Source organism: Lipophrys pholis (genome assembly GCF_963383615.2).
Source record: "Lipophrys pholis genome assembly, chromosome: 7".
Classification (NCBI taxonomy): Eukaryota; Metazoa; Chordata; class Actinopteri; order Blenniiformes; family Blenniidae; genus Lipophrys; species Lipophrys pholis.
In genome coordinates this window covers 11,077,297-11,092,787 of record NC_137638.1, presented here as the reverse complement: position 1 = coordinate 11,092,787, position 15,491 = coordinate 11,077,297, and the positions used below count along the sequence as shown (strand labels likewise).

Below are 15,491 nucleotides of genomic sequence, written 5' to 3'. Positions count from 1 at the left end.
AAACAAAAAAACATGGAAATTATTTTTCCCAAATAGTTTCTATTTTCTTTCTATGTGCAATCATTTCTGATACAACTCTGATCTTAAATGCATCTTTTTCTTCTTTGCCCGCGTAGTTTTCTTCTTTAACGGTAAATTAGCATTGTGTAAACACACAACTGTGATGTGGATGGTGGAAAGTAGATTGTGTGAGGATGTGGATACTCTGAATGCGTGTGAGTGTCATGTCACAACAACAACACCAATACACTGATGATAAGCTGAGGACAGAGGTGGAACAACTCTGGTTTAGTAAAGCGCAGCTGTGGGGAGGACAGGTGGGGGTGGGAGAATCAGAAGCAACAGGAGAAATCTCCAGGTCAGGGTGGTGCAGCATGTTGTATTTTTTTCTTTTTTGGGATAGGGGCTGATATACAATAAAATGATTGTCAGAAGTGAATGAAAGATAATGTAAAGTACTGCATATGTCAGTAGACTTGTCACATTCACAGAGGCCTCGCTGTTGCTGCTCCTTTCTTTTGGGGCACCGTTACCAAGGAAACAACAACAAACACCCCCTTAAAACCCCAGCAGCACATTTTCCAGCTCACGCAGCAAACAGCCAGTAGACGACATGAGGACAGGGAGCGAGTGTGTGTGATATACTGTCAGGAAAGCTCCAGTAACACTCACCAGAGGACTGAGCGCCTTTCTTCCATTTCTGACATCCATTGTTCGGAGGACAGAGATGCCGATTGCATCTGGAGCTGCAGGCAGGGTGGATGTGGGAGTAGATACAAGTTTAACATGGACGCCAGATGGAGTGAAGAGGAGGACCAAACCTCTCAACAGACACTGTGACTCCTATCTGCAAAGGTGAGAGGCCTGGACACACGAATACAACAGCCCTGAAAGAAGAATCTGATTTGATTATTTGTTGGCCATAAAGCAAATGCAACAAAAACTGCAGGTGCAGAAAAGCTCGGGCTTGTTTTGTGAGTTATATAGTTGAATAAAGTTATCAAGTTTAATAGCTTTCAAATCAAATATAAATTGAATATAGAAAATAGCAAATATAGGTTTTTATTTTAAGAGTTTAGAAATGGGAATGTAAACTTTTCCCAAGAAATATCAAAATGTTGTTTTCCACTATGAGTAAGTAACGTCCTTTTGAGAGAATTCGAGTTGATGGTGGACTATTGGATACTGCCAATAATAATCAGAGGAAATTCAATATGCTCCTCCTGCACATTCAGTCCTCAGACAATAATAACTATGATAACAGATAATCACCAGCATAAAACGTGGCATTTCATGCTTTCCTCCTGTCCGTTTGCAATCAAAATTACAATTTACAAATAAATGGACATAATTCAAAGAAGCAGAGTCCATGGCCATTTTGCATATTGAATATTACATGTGATTTGCTGTATATATGATACTATTTCCATCTATGAAAAATAAATAAGCCATCGTCAATCATGGGTGAATGTAACAAATTATAAACGCCTACATTGATGTAATCAAGCATTACTTTTTCAGATATTTGTACTTTCATGATTTTGTTAGGAGTAATATCCTATATATGTTGTATGTAATATCACTCATACTCAAACATGTAATGCATATTCATTTTAATAAAAAGGAGGTCAATTAAATTTTAAATAAAAAAACAAATAAACCAAATAAAACAAATATTATCTTATCTCTAAGAAAACTTGGTTGTATTGCTGGTATATATAAAGACCCCAATGCTAACAGGTTGTTTCACATTGTAATACAAGGTTCTACCACAAGATGGTGTATTGAGTCACTCTCAGAAGTGGCTGGAGAAATATTTTCAACAATGGTGGCGATGCTGTAATCTACGTGATATACAAGTTTTCACCAGTCATACAAAGAAGGTTTATTTTGATTCGACTTAATACTTTCATTTGGGTGATTTCTCTACTGTGCCTGAATGTATTAGAAAGTTGGACTGTGAATGAAAGAAAAGTTATAAATAGCTCCTGAAGGAATGTTGAATTAATATATAAAAATGTTTACCTCTATTTTCAAAGTTATATTATACATTTATATATTTATTCTTTCAAATAAAACATTGGCATTGACAGTAACTTAAATTAAATGCCTCCCATTAAAGAGGGGATTTAGAAATGGCAACTGTGGTGTTATTTCATGTCGCGTCACAGCCAGACCAATTAAAGAAATTAAATATCAGATGTTTAAAAAGCAGGTTTAAAAAAAAAAAAAAAAAAAGATTTTACTTCTAGTGAAAGCAGATATGCAAAACCAAATTGAGAGAGAAATCAGAGCTGTGGCCTCTTTAAAAGCATCGCCTCTGGATTCATTGAGCTGAAAGCCTTGATGATTTGTTATATTGCAGTTTTATTGACCTCCATTGCTAAGAGAGAAAAGCAGCTCCATCCAAACATAGTCTGACTGAATCAACAGAGCCCTGCTTGTTATCTGAACTCTGCAGATGGGAGGCACGCTTATACAACTCATAAATGTTATCAACCAAAACATTTGGTTTTTCAAACTGAGCCTGTGGCAAAGAAAGATATGGGAAGTAATATTTTAAAGAAAGTGGTGACATTTTGACTGTAAATCTATATAATCCATCTCACTCGCTGAACTGTGATTAAAGTATAACCAAATTAGTTTTTTGGGATGTTACATTTTCAATGTCCATATTTGCAGATATCAGGAACTCAAACAAAGACAGAATAAATCTCACCCGTGGCCGGTGAGTGACGTCATTTCCCGGCTCATAAATGACTGGATGAGACGTTATCACAAACATTTGCTTCACATGATTAATAACACTGCTTTCACACAGGTGAGGCTGGACGTCAAGGATCCCAGTGATCACGAGCACCATGGTGAGAATGCACATTTTGAGCACCGTGCTAAAACTTACAATGAAAACACTTTGTTTAATTTGCTTTAAGGGTCCGAGGAGGAAAACCCACTGCACAATGATGAAGATCAGACTCCAGGAGTATCGTCCAGTGAAGAGAGGTCCAAAAAGTCTGTGCTGTGTGTGCTACTGTAATCATTACAGTGTAATCTCCTCTCATTCTGAAAAAAGCACGACATTTTGGTGGAGACCGCAGCAGAGACCCATAAAGTTCAGTTTTATCGGTTTATTAAATGTATGAAATAAATATTTGAACAGGGACTTATAAAAAGACTCAGTGGACTTTGTGTTGTATCCTGAGTCACTGGAGAGTTGGAGGCGGAGGGTGGCAAGGAGGTCTGATATTTGAAGATAATGTTAGAGATAAATCCGGCTTCAATTCACCACCTCACAATCAGCGCTGCGTTTCACCGATTCCAAAATCTGCGTGCGCGAGGTTCAAAGTTTGCGTACCGCTACACACATTCTCCCGCAAAGTTTCTTTTTTTTAGATCACAAACTTTGCGTGGGAAGTGGCGTGCACATCTTTCAGGACCGGTTTTGTGCGTAATCAACCTTTATAAATGAGGACCCTGGACTTCAAAGCATGTTTCTTTTTTTATGTTTTATGATATCTGTGAATAAATCTAAATTAAATTGAATAAACTCAGGGTGAATCAATAAAATATTTTATCAAAGCAGAATTTTAGGGCTGAAAGACTGTAAAAGTAATGGAGGCCAATTAAAATGAAAGACTGAAGATGAGCAGAAGATGAATGTTTCATAATGTGTAAGATTATTTTGAAGGCATTATCCAAATAATCACAACGTAGATGGTTAACTATTCAATTTGCATACTAAATTTATTAAAAAAAGAAAAAAAAAATACAGAAAGACAGACTATAATGAATCATGGTTGTTTAACCAGTAGTTTCTCTGCAATCACACATTTAATCCAGGGTATTCTCCAGCATCATTAAATCAGAACATTAGACAGGTTAAGCAGCAGAGAAATCAGTTTTTCCTCTCTCTTCTCCTCATATTGCACTTGCTATTCGTCAATAACCGAGACTCTATTCTGTTGGAAGTACCCATTTTCACAGTGTTTAAGTCCATGTGGCAGTGCAGTACAAGTTCAAACAACTGAGAAAACACTGAAATGTTTCCATGTATAACCTCAGAGAAAAAAAAAAAAAAAAAAACAGGAGCTTTGTTCGTTATGCTGAGAATGTCAATCACTGTTGCTGCTCTCGTCTCCCACCACCATGTTGCTGTACTTCTTCTGCTGCTGCTCTTTGAATGTCTCCTTCACCTTGGCTCTCTTCAGGCCTCCATCCCTGCAGGACAGAACAATGTCTGTATGATCTGTGTAATTTCATGGCTGATTTACAGATGATGGACGACACACTCCTATGTTTTTCTTTGTAAATTCAAGATGGAAGTTACAAAAACAGGTTAGATACATTGAACTCGGTTTTTTTTTTTTAAATGAGACGGTAAAAAAAAGGATCCATTAAAAAAAAGTAGTGAGGCTCAAGCTTACCACTGTAGATCTACCAGACCTCCCTGGTGAGCGATGGCCGACTTCACTCTGTTAGCAAACTGGACAGCGCTTTCCCCTTCCTGTCATTTTTTAATAATGAAAAAATAAAATCAGTCTACTTCAATGTGATCCATAGGTCACAATTATGCAGCACATTTTATTGGGCTCTCACTTAAAATTCCAATAAAATACATTTACATTTGGGATTATAATGTGACGAAATGTGGAAAAGTTCAACGAGTATGATATATTACTGTATATATTTTCATGGGTCACATTACACCGGTTTTTCCCAAACATATTCCATGAAATGTCAATTTCGATTTACACATTCAAAACACAAGTTGTAATAAATACATTTGATGTGTATCTAAAGTCATTGCTCCATGAGTTCATTATTATTGGCTCATGAATGTTGCGATGTTATGAGAGAGCCTGTTTAATACGTTCATCCTCCGACCACAGCTGCTGGAGAAAAATCAAGTTTGTCCAAGGGCAATGACAGAAGGATCCTGAAGGGTTCAAGATAAGCCAAGGGTGAGTTTGAGTTCACAAAACACCAAAATTCTGATTTGGGCCTCGAGTAGAAAAAGGTTGGCAAGATCGAGGGATTAGGATGGAGAGATGGTGAATGTGAGCGATCATCATCATGTTCTTCTCTTGGGTTTAACAACAGTTTGCATTCATAAAGTTGTATTACCGCCATCTGTCGGTTCTATCTACTTTGTTTTCCACCACTATCGTCATCCCTGATGACTGTTTCCCTCTCTCTCTTATCAGCAGCTTTGTTAGCTCATATCCATGTGAGGGAGCATGTAAGGCGCATTGAGACTGCTCAAGCGTTAAAATGGGCCATTTAGGATTCAGGTTGAGGCAGGGTGCAATTCAACAAAAGGTAAATGCGCTTTTCAATTGCATTGAGACCCATTCACTCCCACACACTAATAGAGGCTAGGGCCATGCAGGGCGCTGTCACTCCAATGGAAGCAATTTGGGGTTTGGCGTCTTGCTCAAGGACACTTTGACAGGTGGAGATGGGAATTGAACCTGAAACGTTCCGATTGGGATGGTCGAGTATACTTTCATCAAGTTATTTTACAAAAATGAAGTAAAGCAGGGCTAATTATCTAAGCAGAGCAAAAGTGACACAATCAATACTCGTTCACCCCACAGCAGCAATTTTTCTTTACATGTCAGATTTCTGAGCTCTGGAAGCAAAATATTTGTGATTATGACAATGAGAAGCTTTCCCTTTCAAAGTGTAAGGCTAAATCTTTACAGGGTCATTTTCTCCATAATTCCATCCAAGCAGCAAACTTTAGATATACTTTAAATTTATTACCAAAAACTGAAATATTTCACACTTTTTGTTTTTTGGTTTAATTTAAAATGTTTTCTTTTTATTTCATGGAAATCAAATTACAAAATCTTCAAATATTGAAGCATTATGCCATAACGATTCGATTACCATTATAAATGGATAAAGTCTATTTGTGAAGGTAAAATAATCCTGAGCTCATACTTCAGAAAAAAATTCTAAAATGCACTTGTAATAAATAAATATTTTACTGAAATACACTTAATCTTAATCAATATATGTTTAAAACTAAAACATTTCTATCAGATGCCCTTTTGACATATTCCAAAACCTTGAATCCCTGTGATTTCTTCATTAATTGCACCCTGGGATTCTAGTGAATGAATGCAACATGGTGTGAGTGTGGCCATGTCTGGGTTTCCGTGGCTTGATGCACAAGTTTCAGCACATGTCAAACTCACCCGTTGATGCATGGCTGGCAGGTACCAGACATTGCAGACGAGGGCCCAGCTGGTCATCATCATCAGCAGGTAGTTGACCATGTTGTACTTGGAACTGTTCCAGAACGCGTCTCCAAATTTTGGGTCATACTAAGAAAAGTTCAAGAACAGCGGAGATATAAAGTGAGGCCCAGGCATATGTCCGGGAGCGAGTGTGACGTGGACTAAAGTACCTTAATGGCGACCGGATATATTGTGGCTCCGATCTCAAAGCTTCCTTTTTTAAACATCATGACAGACGTGTTGTTGATGCAGGTTCCTGTAGAAACCAGACATCAGGAAATTAAAGAGACACAGTTGTGTGAGCTCGTTCCAAATCCACATGAAACATCTGTTCATTTGTCACAGCTGTGAGGCCATAACCACCACCAGAGCTAAAATAACACTCACAGGCTTCTCTTTGATGATACAAAGACTAACATCTCATCCGAGTGGATAAAGCAACTCTACGGTCCGCTTGGTTACACTCACCCTCTGGAAATATCAAAATGGGAAGCTTTGTTTTGTCATTCACATGATCCTTCAGCCTGGAAGAAACACAATGGGTAATAAAAAACCATCTCCCCTCTGCAGGTGTATTCAAGCTGCCTGTAACAAGTTTTGATGCACATTTGAGACGGTACATCAAACATCTGGAAGGAGTAGAGACGCGAGAGAATGGAATCCAAACTGTCTGAGTCATTGTTCAGTAGCAAGTTCCCAAAACACATCTCATCTTGTCTGAATAACAAGAGACGCACCAACAAGAACCGTTTCTACTGCCAGAAAAATGCCAACTTCCCTTTGAACCCAAAATCCCGCAGAAAGAAAATAAAGGAGAGAAGAAAAAAATAGACGAGCCACGACAAGCCTTTGAAGAAATGTGCTGGAGGTTGGTGAGTGTGGAAAACCTTTGGGTCACTAGATGGCGATCTCTCATTTCTGCTCTCTCAAACCAAACGTGAGGACAGGACCTCACCATGGCTCTCTGAATAACTCCCATCAGACCCCCGTGAACCTGGCCTACCTGGGGGGAGGGGGGAAAAAAAAAAAAGGAAGAAAAGAAAATATCAAAAAAACATGTTAATACCTTGTTGACATTTGTTGATGTGTGTTGGGTTTGTGTGCATACCATAGCATAGCAGGTGTCATTGCAGAGGATCACAATGTCGATAGGCGAGGTGTGATTAGCAACACAGATTCCTCCTTTTTTGGGGATATTTTCTCTGTTTGTGCAGTGAAGACACGAAGCCAGAATCTGAATACAACACCATGCCTTATTTTTTTATTGGAATGGGAACAAAGGAGATTGTTTACGTACCTGTTATGATACCGAATAGTAGCAGAGAGTCCTCGAGCACAGATTCTGTAGCACATAACATGGACCCATTCGCTGAGCCACGACTTTATCCTGAAGACAAGACATTCATGAGCGCAGTGATGCACAATGGAGGAGGGATCCATCTACACGACAGCGTTACACACAACGCGTATTTTAAGACAAGTAGCATACCTCCAGTTGGGAAGTAATCCAACAGCTGACGTTCCTATTACTAACCAGCTCAGGCCGATGCAGACAAGTGTTATCCTGGACAGAGAGAGGCAGAATAAATTTAGTCATCTATTTTTAACGTCAAGTCAGAAAAAGAGTCTGTGTCATAGGAAGACCAAGCCGAAACCAAATGATCAATTTCACATTTGACAATGACGGTGAAGTCAGGGGCTGAAATATAAGCTCTCGCATGGTTTACAAGCTACTTTCATCTCAGCTTCTTTTTTTTTTTTCCTGATCTCGGGAGTAATCAGATTATTAAAAATAGAATTCAATCTGATGAACATAATATATTATATTTTTATGGTCTTATGAACAGATTCAGTGTTGGTAGTCGCTAGACTAGTTAATGTACAAATCTTACAGAGAAATAAAAGGGCCATCTTGTATGAGCTGATTTGCGTATTCACAAGCAACTTTTAATCCATGCGACGAGATCACCACTAATTTCTGAAAATGCATCGTGGGTAAAGTAATATCCCCGAGGCCGAGGATTGGTGTGGACTTGGGCCGGTTCTGGTGCAGCCTTCAATGTTACAGTTGTGGAAAAGAACTCAATTTTAGAATAGATCATATAAGTCAGAACAGGTCAATCTTAATATGAATATCATTCAAAATAATAATATCTTGCTTTGTAACACTTACATTTTTTTTCTTCCTAAAACCATTTCACCTCAAACGCCACCTTATCTGGACCTAAACCAAATTCACCCACTGAGGTTTGACTCAACCTTTGGCTTTTTAAATTTTTTTATTTACTTCCTGTTCTCCACTGCAGCCTCCGTGTCACTAAATCAAAAGCATTGACTTTTCTTTTTTGTACTGTCAGCTGATTCGAGTCAATATTTGTGTACCTGAGCGGGGCAAGAATACAGTATCTCACAAAGATACCAAGACCGTAGACCAGCGTCAGCCTCAGACTTATGTACTGGAAATCATTGTTGGTGCGGGTGAGTAAGTTCCAGGAAACCAGCTCCTGGGAGCTGAACCGCTGGGTCACCTGAATTCAACCCAAAAGCACAATCAATGAAAATACAAAAAAAAACAAAAAAAAAAAAACAACCACACTGGCAAAGGCAGAAACTTTGAAGTTTGCAGGCAAAATAATTAGAAACAATTTTGCACATCAAATAGTGGTATTATTGATAAGTAAAAATGCACCTCATCTTCTATAATGCTTTCAATTCCCCGTCGAGAGAAATAGAAACAGTCGCTTAGAGTAAAATCACCTCCGTCCGGCGGCTTGGGGCGACTGCGTCTCAGTTCCTCTAACTCTTCCTCCATTGAGCCGTCTTCCCTTTGAATGAGACCTGAGAGACACATACGAGCACACAGCAGCCACATTTATCACATTTATTTGCACGGTGTTAATGTGGTTTTCATCCTTGGAGGAACATTGTATTTTCCTGTAAAGACAAGTATTGAAATATATTATTAATATTAATGCTTCAGGGCATTTTTTGAGGGGGGGAGGAATTAGGCAATAAGAAAATACAAAATCTATATGACCTTGATGCAAGTGGTATATGGTGGTATGACATGCTGAGGCAGATCGGATGGGGGAACCCCCTTCTGCTGTTTTTTTGTATTTTTATTTTTTTTAAACACCAGGTGGACATAAAATGTATTTCCCTGCATTGTGATTATTAAATAAATGTACAACAGAATCTAAGTATATGAGAGCTGCGACCTAATACACATTAAGCTGCACACCAAGTCCTTCATTTTGGTTCAACACTGTATTTCTTGTACTTTTAAAATTAAATATATCGGCATCAATGGATGACTTATAGTGAATTTGTTCATGGATGTACATTATATATATATATATGTTTGAATATATTATTTATTAGGATCTTGCATTTTATTCTCTTTGCTTCATTTTTTGCCAAAAAAAAAAATTGAATAGTATTATTTTTACACTCTATAGTTTGATTTCTTTCATCTGATTGCTTCTGATGTCAAAATCAGCTCCCCTTTATGCGTTTATCACAAACTGCACGCTGGATATACAAGCAGGCATGAAGGCAGGTACTGATCAAATCTCACATCAAAAACAGATAGAATATACCATCTAAAACACCTCTTAAAGGAGAGTTTGACTGAGGCTTCAGTGACATTGATTTGCCTTCACGAAGCTTTACACCTTTAACGGCTCCTTATCTGAATCATTTGACACAGTATTTAATCTGCTGAGGGCTGCACGGTCTCTCATAGAGATAATGTGCCCAGTTCAAGTCTGGGTCAGACTTTCTGTGTTCAGTTGTCATGTTCTCTAGGCTCTTTCTACAATCCAGTTAAGATATTGTATTTCTCTGCATTCAACCCATCCTATCCAAAGCAATACGACTGGGAGCAGCGTGCTGCAGCGGCGCAGTACCCGGGGACGAACTTCAATGCCACGGGACCCTGACTTGTATAATGCAGAATAGACGATCTGCCTAGGTGCCGATTTTCTTTTGTGGGATTTAGGTTATGTAAAGTATCCAACATTAAAACCACACAACTCACCTCGCAACTGTTAAGAGTCTGCCTTGACTCCACTTTATCTGATAACTCAGCAGTCAAAGTCCAATATCTAGAAGTGTCAAACTATGTAGCCAACATTCAAACAAAACCTTCACAAGAATGCTTTTCTTATCTGTGCACTCTATTTCTCGGATTGAGTGTGCACATTTAGAAGTACGACACTGACACACTTTGGACTTTAAGGACATTTTGCTGATAAAAACTATCATCATCAAGTGTTACAGTCCGGGATACTACCTAGTGCAGCTCAGTGACAGATAAAGACTGGGGGTAATTATATGTTGAGAGATAGGGCACACCTCCTTGAGCAGTTCTACATTGTTGCCGATCATAAATGTTCTCAAGTTCACTGACTGACAGTGCCATACGGAAACTACTCAGAGCAGAAAAACAGGTCCCGTGGTTTAAAATAAGTCATTTGAACAGCTGTGTAGAAAGACTATAAACCTGTCAGTGTGTTAGATGTATGCAAAATAAAATACTTGGTTGCTGAAATTGGTTGCTGTCGTAAATGGAGGCAACATTGCAACATGCCTGCCCTGACTTGTAATAAAGTACATTGGAAATCTAGTATTGCAGCAACAATGAATCCGTCCCAGAACCCTGCGTTTCACAAGACAGGATATGACATTTATATCTACTCATCTGCCAAATCCCCTGGACACAATTTCCCACTCACCATTAGATTCTGTGTGTTTTAGGGTTTGTTCTGTTGCTTTTGCCTTTTGCATCTTCAGAGTGGCCCACTGCAGGAGGAGAGCAGACAATCATCACTATATCAGCAGGGAATATCTGCTTGATGAACTATAAACCAGCACAGATGGCAGCACCTCTAAGGTTTTCATCAGGATGGTCATGTAGGTCTCCGAGATACCTAAGGAGAATCCAAACATGGCTGGGATCATGATGAAACTGACAATGAGGTACAGCCAGATCTCCAGGGTCCAAAGGGCAGAGGCCCAGAAGTCCTCCATCTCCACCTTATTCCCTGAGGTCTACAGAAGCAGGCTGCTGGATCAATCTCGTGCCAGTGCTGTGGGAGAGAATCAGAAGGCCTTTAAATACACTGCAACTTTACCACGAAGTAATGTTTGCAGGGCAATGACTTGGAACAAGATGTAAAGTCGATAAAAAGTTGAAAGTCTGACGGAAATCAGCAGTGAAGTTTCAAGACAACAAGCAACGCAATCACTGATTGACGCTCGCGACCATCACACGTGTGTTCCTGCTCATCTAAACAACAACAGAGCTGCTCGAACGTCAGACAACAACAGCGTATCCCAGGCTGCACGTAATTCTTGGGTTTCTACAATCACCAGCGGCCCTTTTCCCCATGTTTTTTCTTTTGCCTGCTCGACTTACCTGTCAAACTTCAGTCCATGTCCTCAGACTGGGCAGCTCGGAGCGCTGATGAGCGGAGAGCTCACTGCGGACTCGCCCACTGCACACTGGAACAAAGTTCAAGGGGCGGGGACCAACAGCGACCCCCGGTGGTCACAAAGACACATTCTCCTAGAGAAGTTGCCTGCAAAATATGATTTGAGAAGGGAAAGTATTATAATGAAAGAAATGAGCGATGGGGCTTCCATGGCTTCACTGAGGGTGCACGTGCACCTCTCTGCACGTGTCTTCCTATTTTGACCTGGACCAGAGACGTCAAACATAAGGCCCGTGTGCCAAAACTGGCCCGCAGGAGGCGCCAATCTGGCCAATCAAACCACCAAACAAATTGTACAATTTTCAAAGAAAACACTGATTTGTTAATTTTGTGAAGAGTAGCGAACACCACACTGAACAACAGCTATAAGAAACGTTTTGGGGGGGACATTTAACTGTATTTTACACCAGATGATTTCATTAAAATGACATTTATGTTAAGATTGTTATCATTATTATTGACGTAGTAATTGTGTGGATTTTCCTCACCTTTATTCTGCACCACAAAGAAAAATTTAAGTGGAAATATTATGGCACTATTTTACCAGTCCGGCCCACTCAAATTGAAATGAAATTGGGCTATGTGGCCCCTGAACTAAAATGTGTTTGACACTCCTGATTTGCCTCCCATTACTCTCTAAATATTGACCGAGCAGAGGGATAAAGTAGACTTATTGCACTGAAGAAGCAGATGTTGGTGCTGGAAATTGGAAAGGTACAGTATACACCCTAGACAGGTCAAACGTTCATACACGGTAAACACAGAGAGACAATCGCTCACACTCACATTAAACCTGGAGGCAATTGAGAATCGCCAATTAACTTCAAATACATGTTTATAGGCTGTGGGAGTAAACCAGCTAAAACTTACACACACACAAGGAGAACTTGCAAACTCCACAGAGAGTCACAAATCCCAGACTCAAATCCATGACCTTCTTACTGTGAGGTGAGAGTGCTAACCACTGCAACACGAAACCAAAAAGGAGTTGTTCAACCCAGTATAGACAGAGGGAAATAAAGAATTCATGAAACATGCTCTTCACAATAAGAAATAATTCACTCACAAACATGGTTAACTGAACCATTGTTATGTGTGTTTGTACTGTGTACACACTGACAGATTTCATGCCTGATATTTGAATGAATACTCTTGTAGGGGCTTGTCACTGAGAGTCATTAAGAAACACAATCTTCTCTCACATCCGTTAGAGTTAATAACTGTAGGCGACTTTAACTCCCACAACACGAAATCAACATTTAAAAAGTATGTTTTTACTCAACAGGGTGAATAATATCAAAGAGACACATCATGACCAATCTTTAGTTTTTTTTCACTTTGGACTTGACCACAGGTGTGAGTCCTGTGCTGAAAAAAAAAAGAAAGATGTGGACCTCTGTGCCATTGCATTAAACATTCACATATGTTCACATCCATATCGTAAAATGCGTTGAGATCTTTGAGCAAACCTAAACCAACAAGAAGCCTGCTGGGGATTGTATTGTTTAGAAAAAACATTCACAGAAGGATGCTTATGGGAACAGTGTTATTTTTGGACGTGAAAACACTCAACTCATGTGAACTGATGGTGAAAAGTTTAAGTTGACAACATCAGGGGAACAACATCTGCGACACTGAACTCAGCGGAACGCAAAGCGTGGGGGTCTGACGCTGACTCTCATGATGGTTGAATCTTATTGACTGATGCTATCCTAATCTCTGAGGCCCATGGTGAAACTTCAGGTGCAGACATACCAATTTGATCAGATCAAAACTTGTACAACAAAAGTGGGATTTTTAGGTGAAACAGCAATCCCAAAACATATCAGGAAAAAGTCTCAGCTTGAAGCATGACCCAATAGAGGGAGAGGGAGAGAGAGAGAGAGAGAGAGAGAGAGAGAGAGAGAGAGAGAGAGAGAAAGGGTTTTTTTCAGAGTTCAGCTCTGCTGGATAAATCTTTCACCTGAACAATTGCTGAAACTGATTCTTTGTCCAGATGTCTTCAGGCACTTCTGACTACTATGGAGCTCAGGACATTTCTCTCTATAGAGCAATAACATGTACACATTTCTAAATGTAAAAATATCTTCATGGCTGCAGTGAATTACTTTGTTCAGTAGTTACATTTTGGCTTAATATGTGCTGCAAAGTGACACATAAACGAAAACTGATGCAAACAGAGAAACAGAAAGTGAAATAAGGTCTTTTTTCTGATTTAAAAAATAAAGGTATTTGTGGTTATGGAGTTACTTATATTTATTTTTAAAATTTCATTTAATTTTAATCTAGTTTAATGACCATTTCTATGATACTCTAAAAGATTCATTGGCCCAGGGGCTTTCTTGTTCACATAAAACCACTGTAAGGTATTTAAAGAGGCATTGAGTGAATTAAATGCCTCAAACACATTAGCCACCACAATACAGGGAGCCAAATGAGGAATGTGGCAATAGTCACTGTGTGCTAAAGCCTCTCTCTCCCACCTAAAACTAACAAAAGGTCCTGATTATTTTCCAGGTTCAGACATTTCACAGTCTGTTGCACATTACTGTAACAGGGGACTTAAGGGGGTCAGTTTGGGTAATGTCTCTGGGAGTGATAAAAGGGTGATTCATTCTGAGATTGAACTTGATCCAGGGAGCTCAGTGGACTGCGGATTTTGAAAAAGATGAATTTCAGACTAGAAAACTATCTCAGCATTAATGAACAGATCTATAAGTCATATGATTATATAGTTCATCTATAAATCTTTCTGAAAAATACACATCATTACTTTAAGCTGTCACAATGGTGAAGCACGACATCTTGTCCAATGTTCCAAGAAATGATGAATTGTCCGATAACATGTCTTTACACGAGGTAAACTTTCCAGGAAGTGTATTAAAACCCTACCCAACAACATGTGGATTGTCCTTCCAGGTCAGGGTGTGTTTGCTTCAATAAGGCAGGGCTTGTTAGTTCTACTTTTTTTCATCTTAAGCCTCAACACAGAGAGGCCACTACTTGTACATGTTTTTTTTAAATGCTTTTTGAATGCTACAGAGTCAAGTTGGAACAACTCCTCATTGTGAGCTATTACCATTGTTCTTAATATTTTCTCTGCCAGGGGTGGGAGGGTGGAGGGTGGGGGGGTGGGGGCAGTTCAGCTCAGTTTACTATCAGTCTCTGAGTGTTGTTACTTGTTTCCAAGTTTTTATTTATCACAGTGCTAACTTTTCCAAAATTGAATAGTTTCTAGTTCAGTACAGCCTGAGAAGAATCTGTCCATCTCTATGAAATGATCTGCCAGTGCACAAGAAGACAGAGTTTGAAAGAAACCATGAAAGTTAGGCCTGTGGTATAGGCCCAAAGCTGTATGTCCATATACAGATTTATTTTGCACTTTATATAAATATTTAGAATCTCTGATAACATCAAGCTCTGCGGAATAATGAGTTCACTGCACTGTCTGCCTCTGTGGCTCCCATGGGGGGAGACGACCCAGGAGACAATGTATCACGTCTCCACAGCCTTTTACTCACACACAGAACTGCTCCAGGGAAAAATATCAGACAAAGAACAAATGTAAGATGGACAGACAGTGAGAGGTTATGGCCTTCTGATGATACACAGATACAGAATGTTGCTGGGGCCATGACATTTCAAAATGACAGGAATGAAATAACGTTTTTCCCTTAAATAGTTTTAATCGTTATTGTCATGTTATTTCTTCAGTCTGCTTTGTCTTTGTAAAGACGGTTCTTCATTTTCC

The 15,491-nt window shown here is 39.3% G+C and overlaps 1 protein-coding gene across 2 annotated transcripts; it reads right to left on the bottom strand.

Annotated features, from left to right (window-relative positions):
* Positions 1-3,720: 3,720 nt before the first annotated feature.
* On the bottom strand, positions 3,721-11,757 carry agpat9l (1-acylglycerol-3-phosphate O-acyltransferase 9, like). Of its 2 annotated transcripts, none has more exons than XM_080468078.1 (14): positions 11,665-11,757; positions 11,133-11,335; positions 10,982-11,048; positions 8,935-9,083; positions 8,628-8,773; positions 7,735-7,809; positions 7,543-7,632; positions 7,354-7,447; positions 7,133-7,248; positions 6,714-6,769; positions 6,416-6,501; positions 6,204-6,332; positions 4,425-4,504; positions 3,721-4,218 (listed from the first exon to the last, which is right to left on the bottom strand). In XM_080468078.1, the coding sequence occupies exons 2-14, from the start codon at positions 11,274-11,276 to the stop codon at positions 4,113-4,115; spliced, it is 1,338 nt and encodes a 445-aa protein (XP_080324204.1). In that variant the 5' UTR covers positions 11,277-11,335; positions 11,665-11,757; the 3' UTR covers positions 3,721-4,112. The 2 variants fall into 2 exon arrangements, with proteins under 2 accessions (XP_080324204.1, XP_080324205.1); XM_080468079.1 differs by having other exon boundaries at positions 11,177-11,335; positions 11,665-11,730.
* Between the last annotated feature and the right edge of the window lie 3,734 nt (positions 11,758-15,491).

Excerpts from the sequence above, each read along its gene's own strand:
- agpat9l (XM_080468078.1), bottom strand. The coding sequence starts at position 11,276 with ATGGAGGACTTCTGGGCCTCTGCCCTTTGGACCCTGGAGATCTGGCTG. Across the intron at positions 8,774-8,934 it reads AAAGCATTATAGAAGATGAG|GTGACCCAGCGGTTCAGCTC; the intron begins GTGCATTTTTAC and ends GGTTGAATTCAG. Across the intron at positions 4,219-4,424 it reads GGTCTGGTAGATCTACAGTG|GGATGGAGGCCTGAAGAGAG; the intron begins GTAAGCTTGAGC and ends TCTGTCCTGCAG.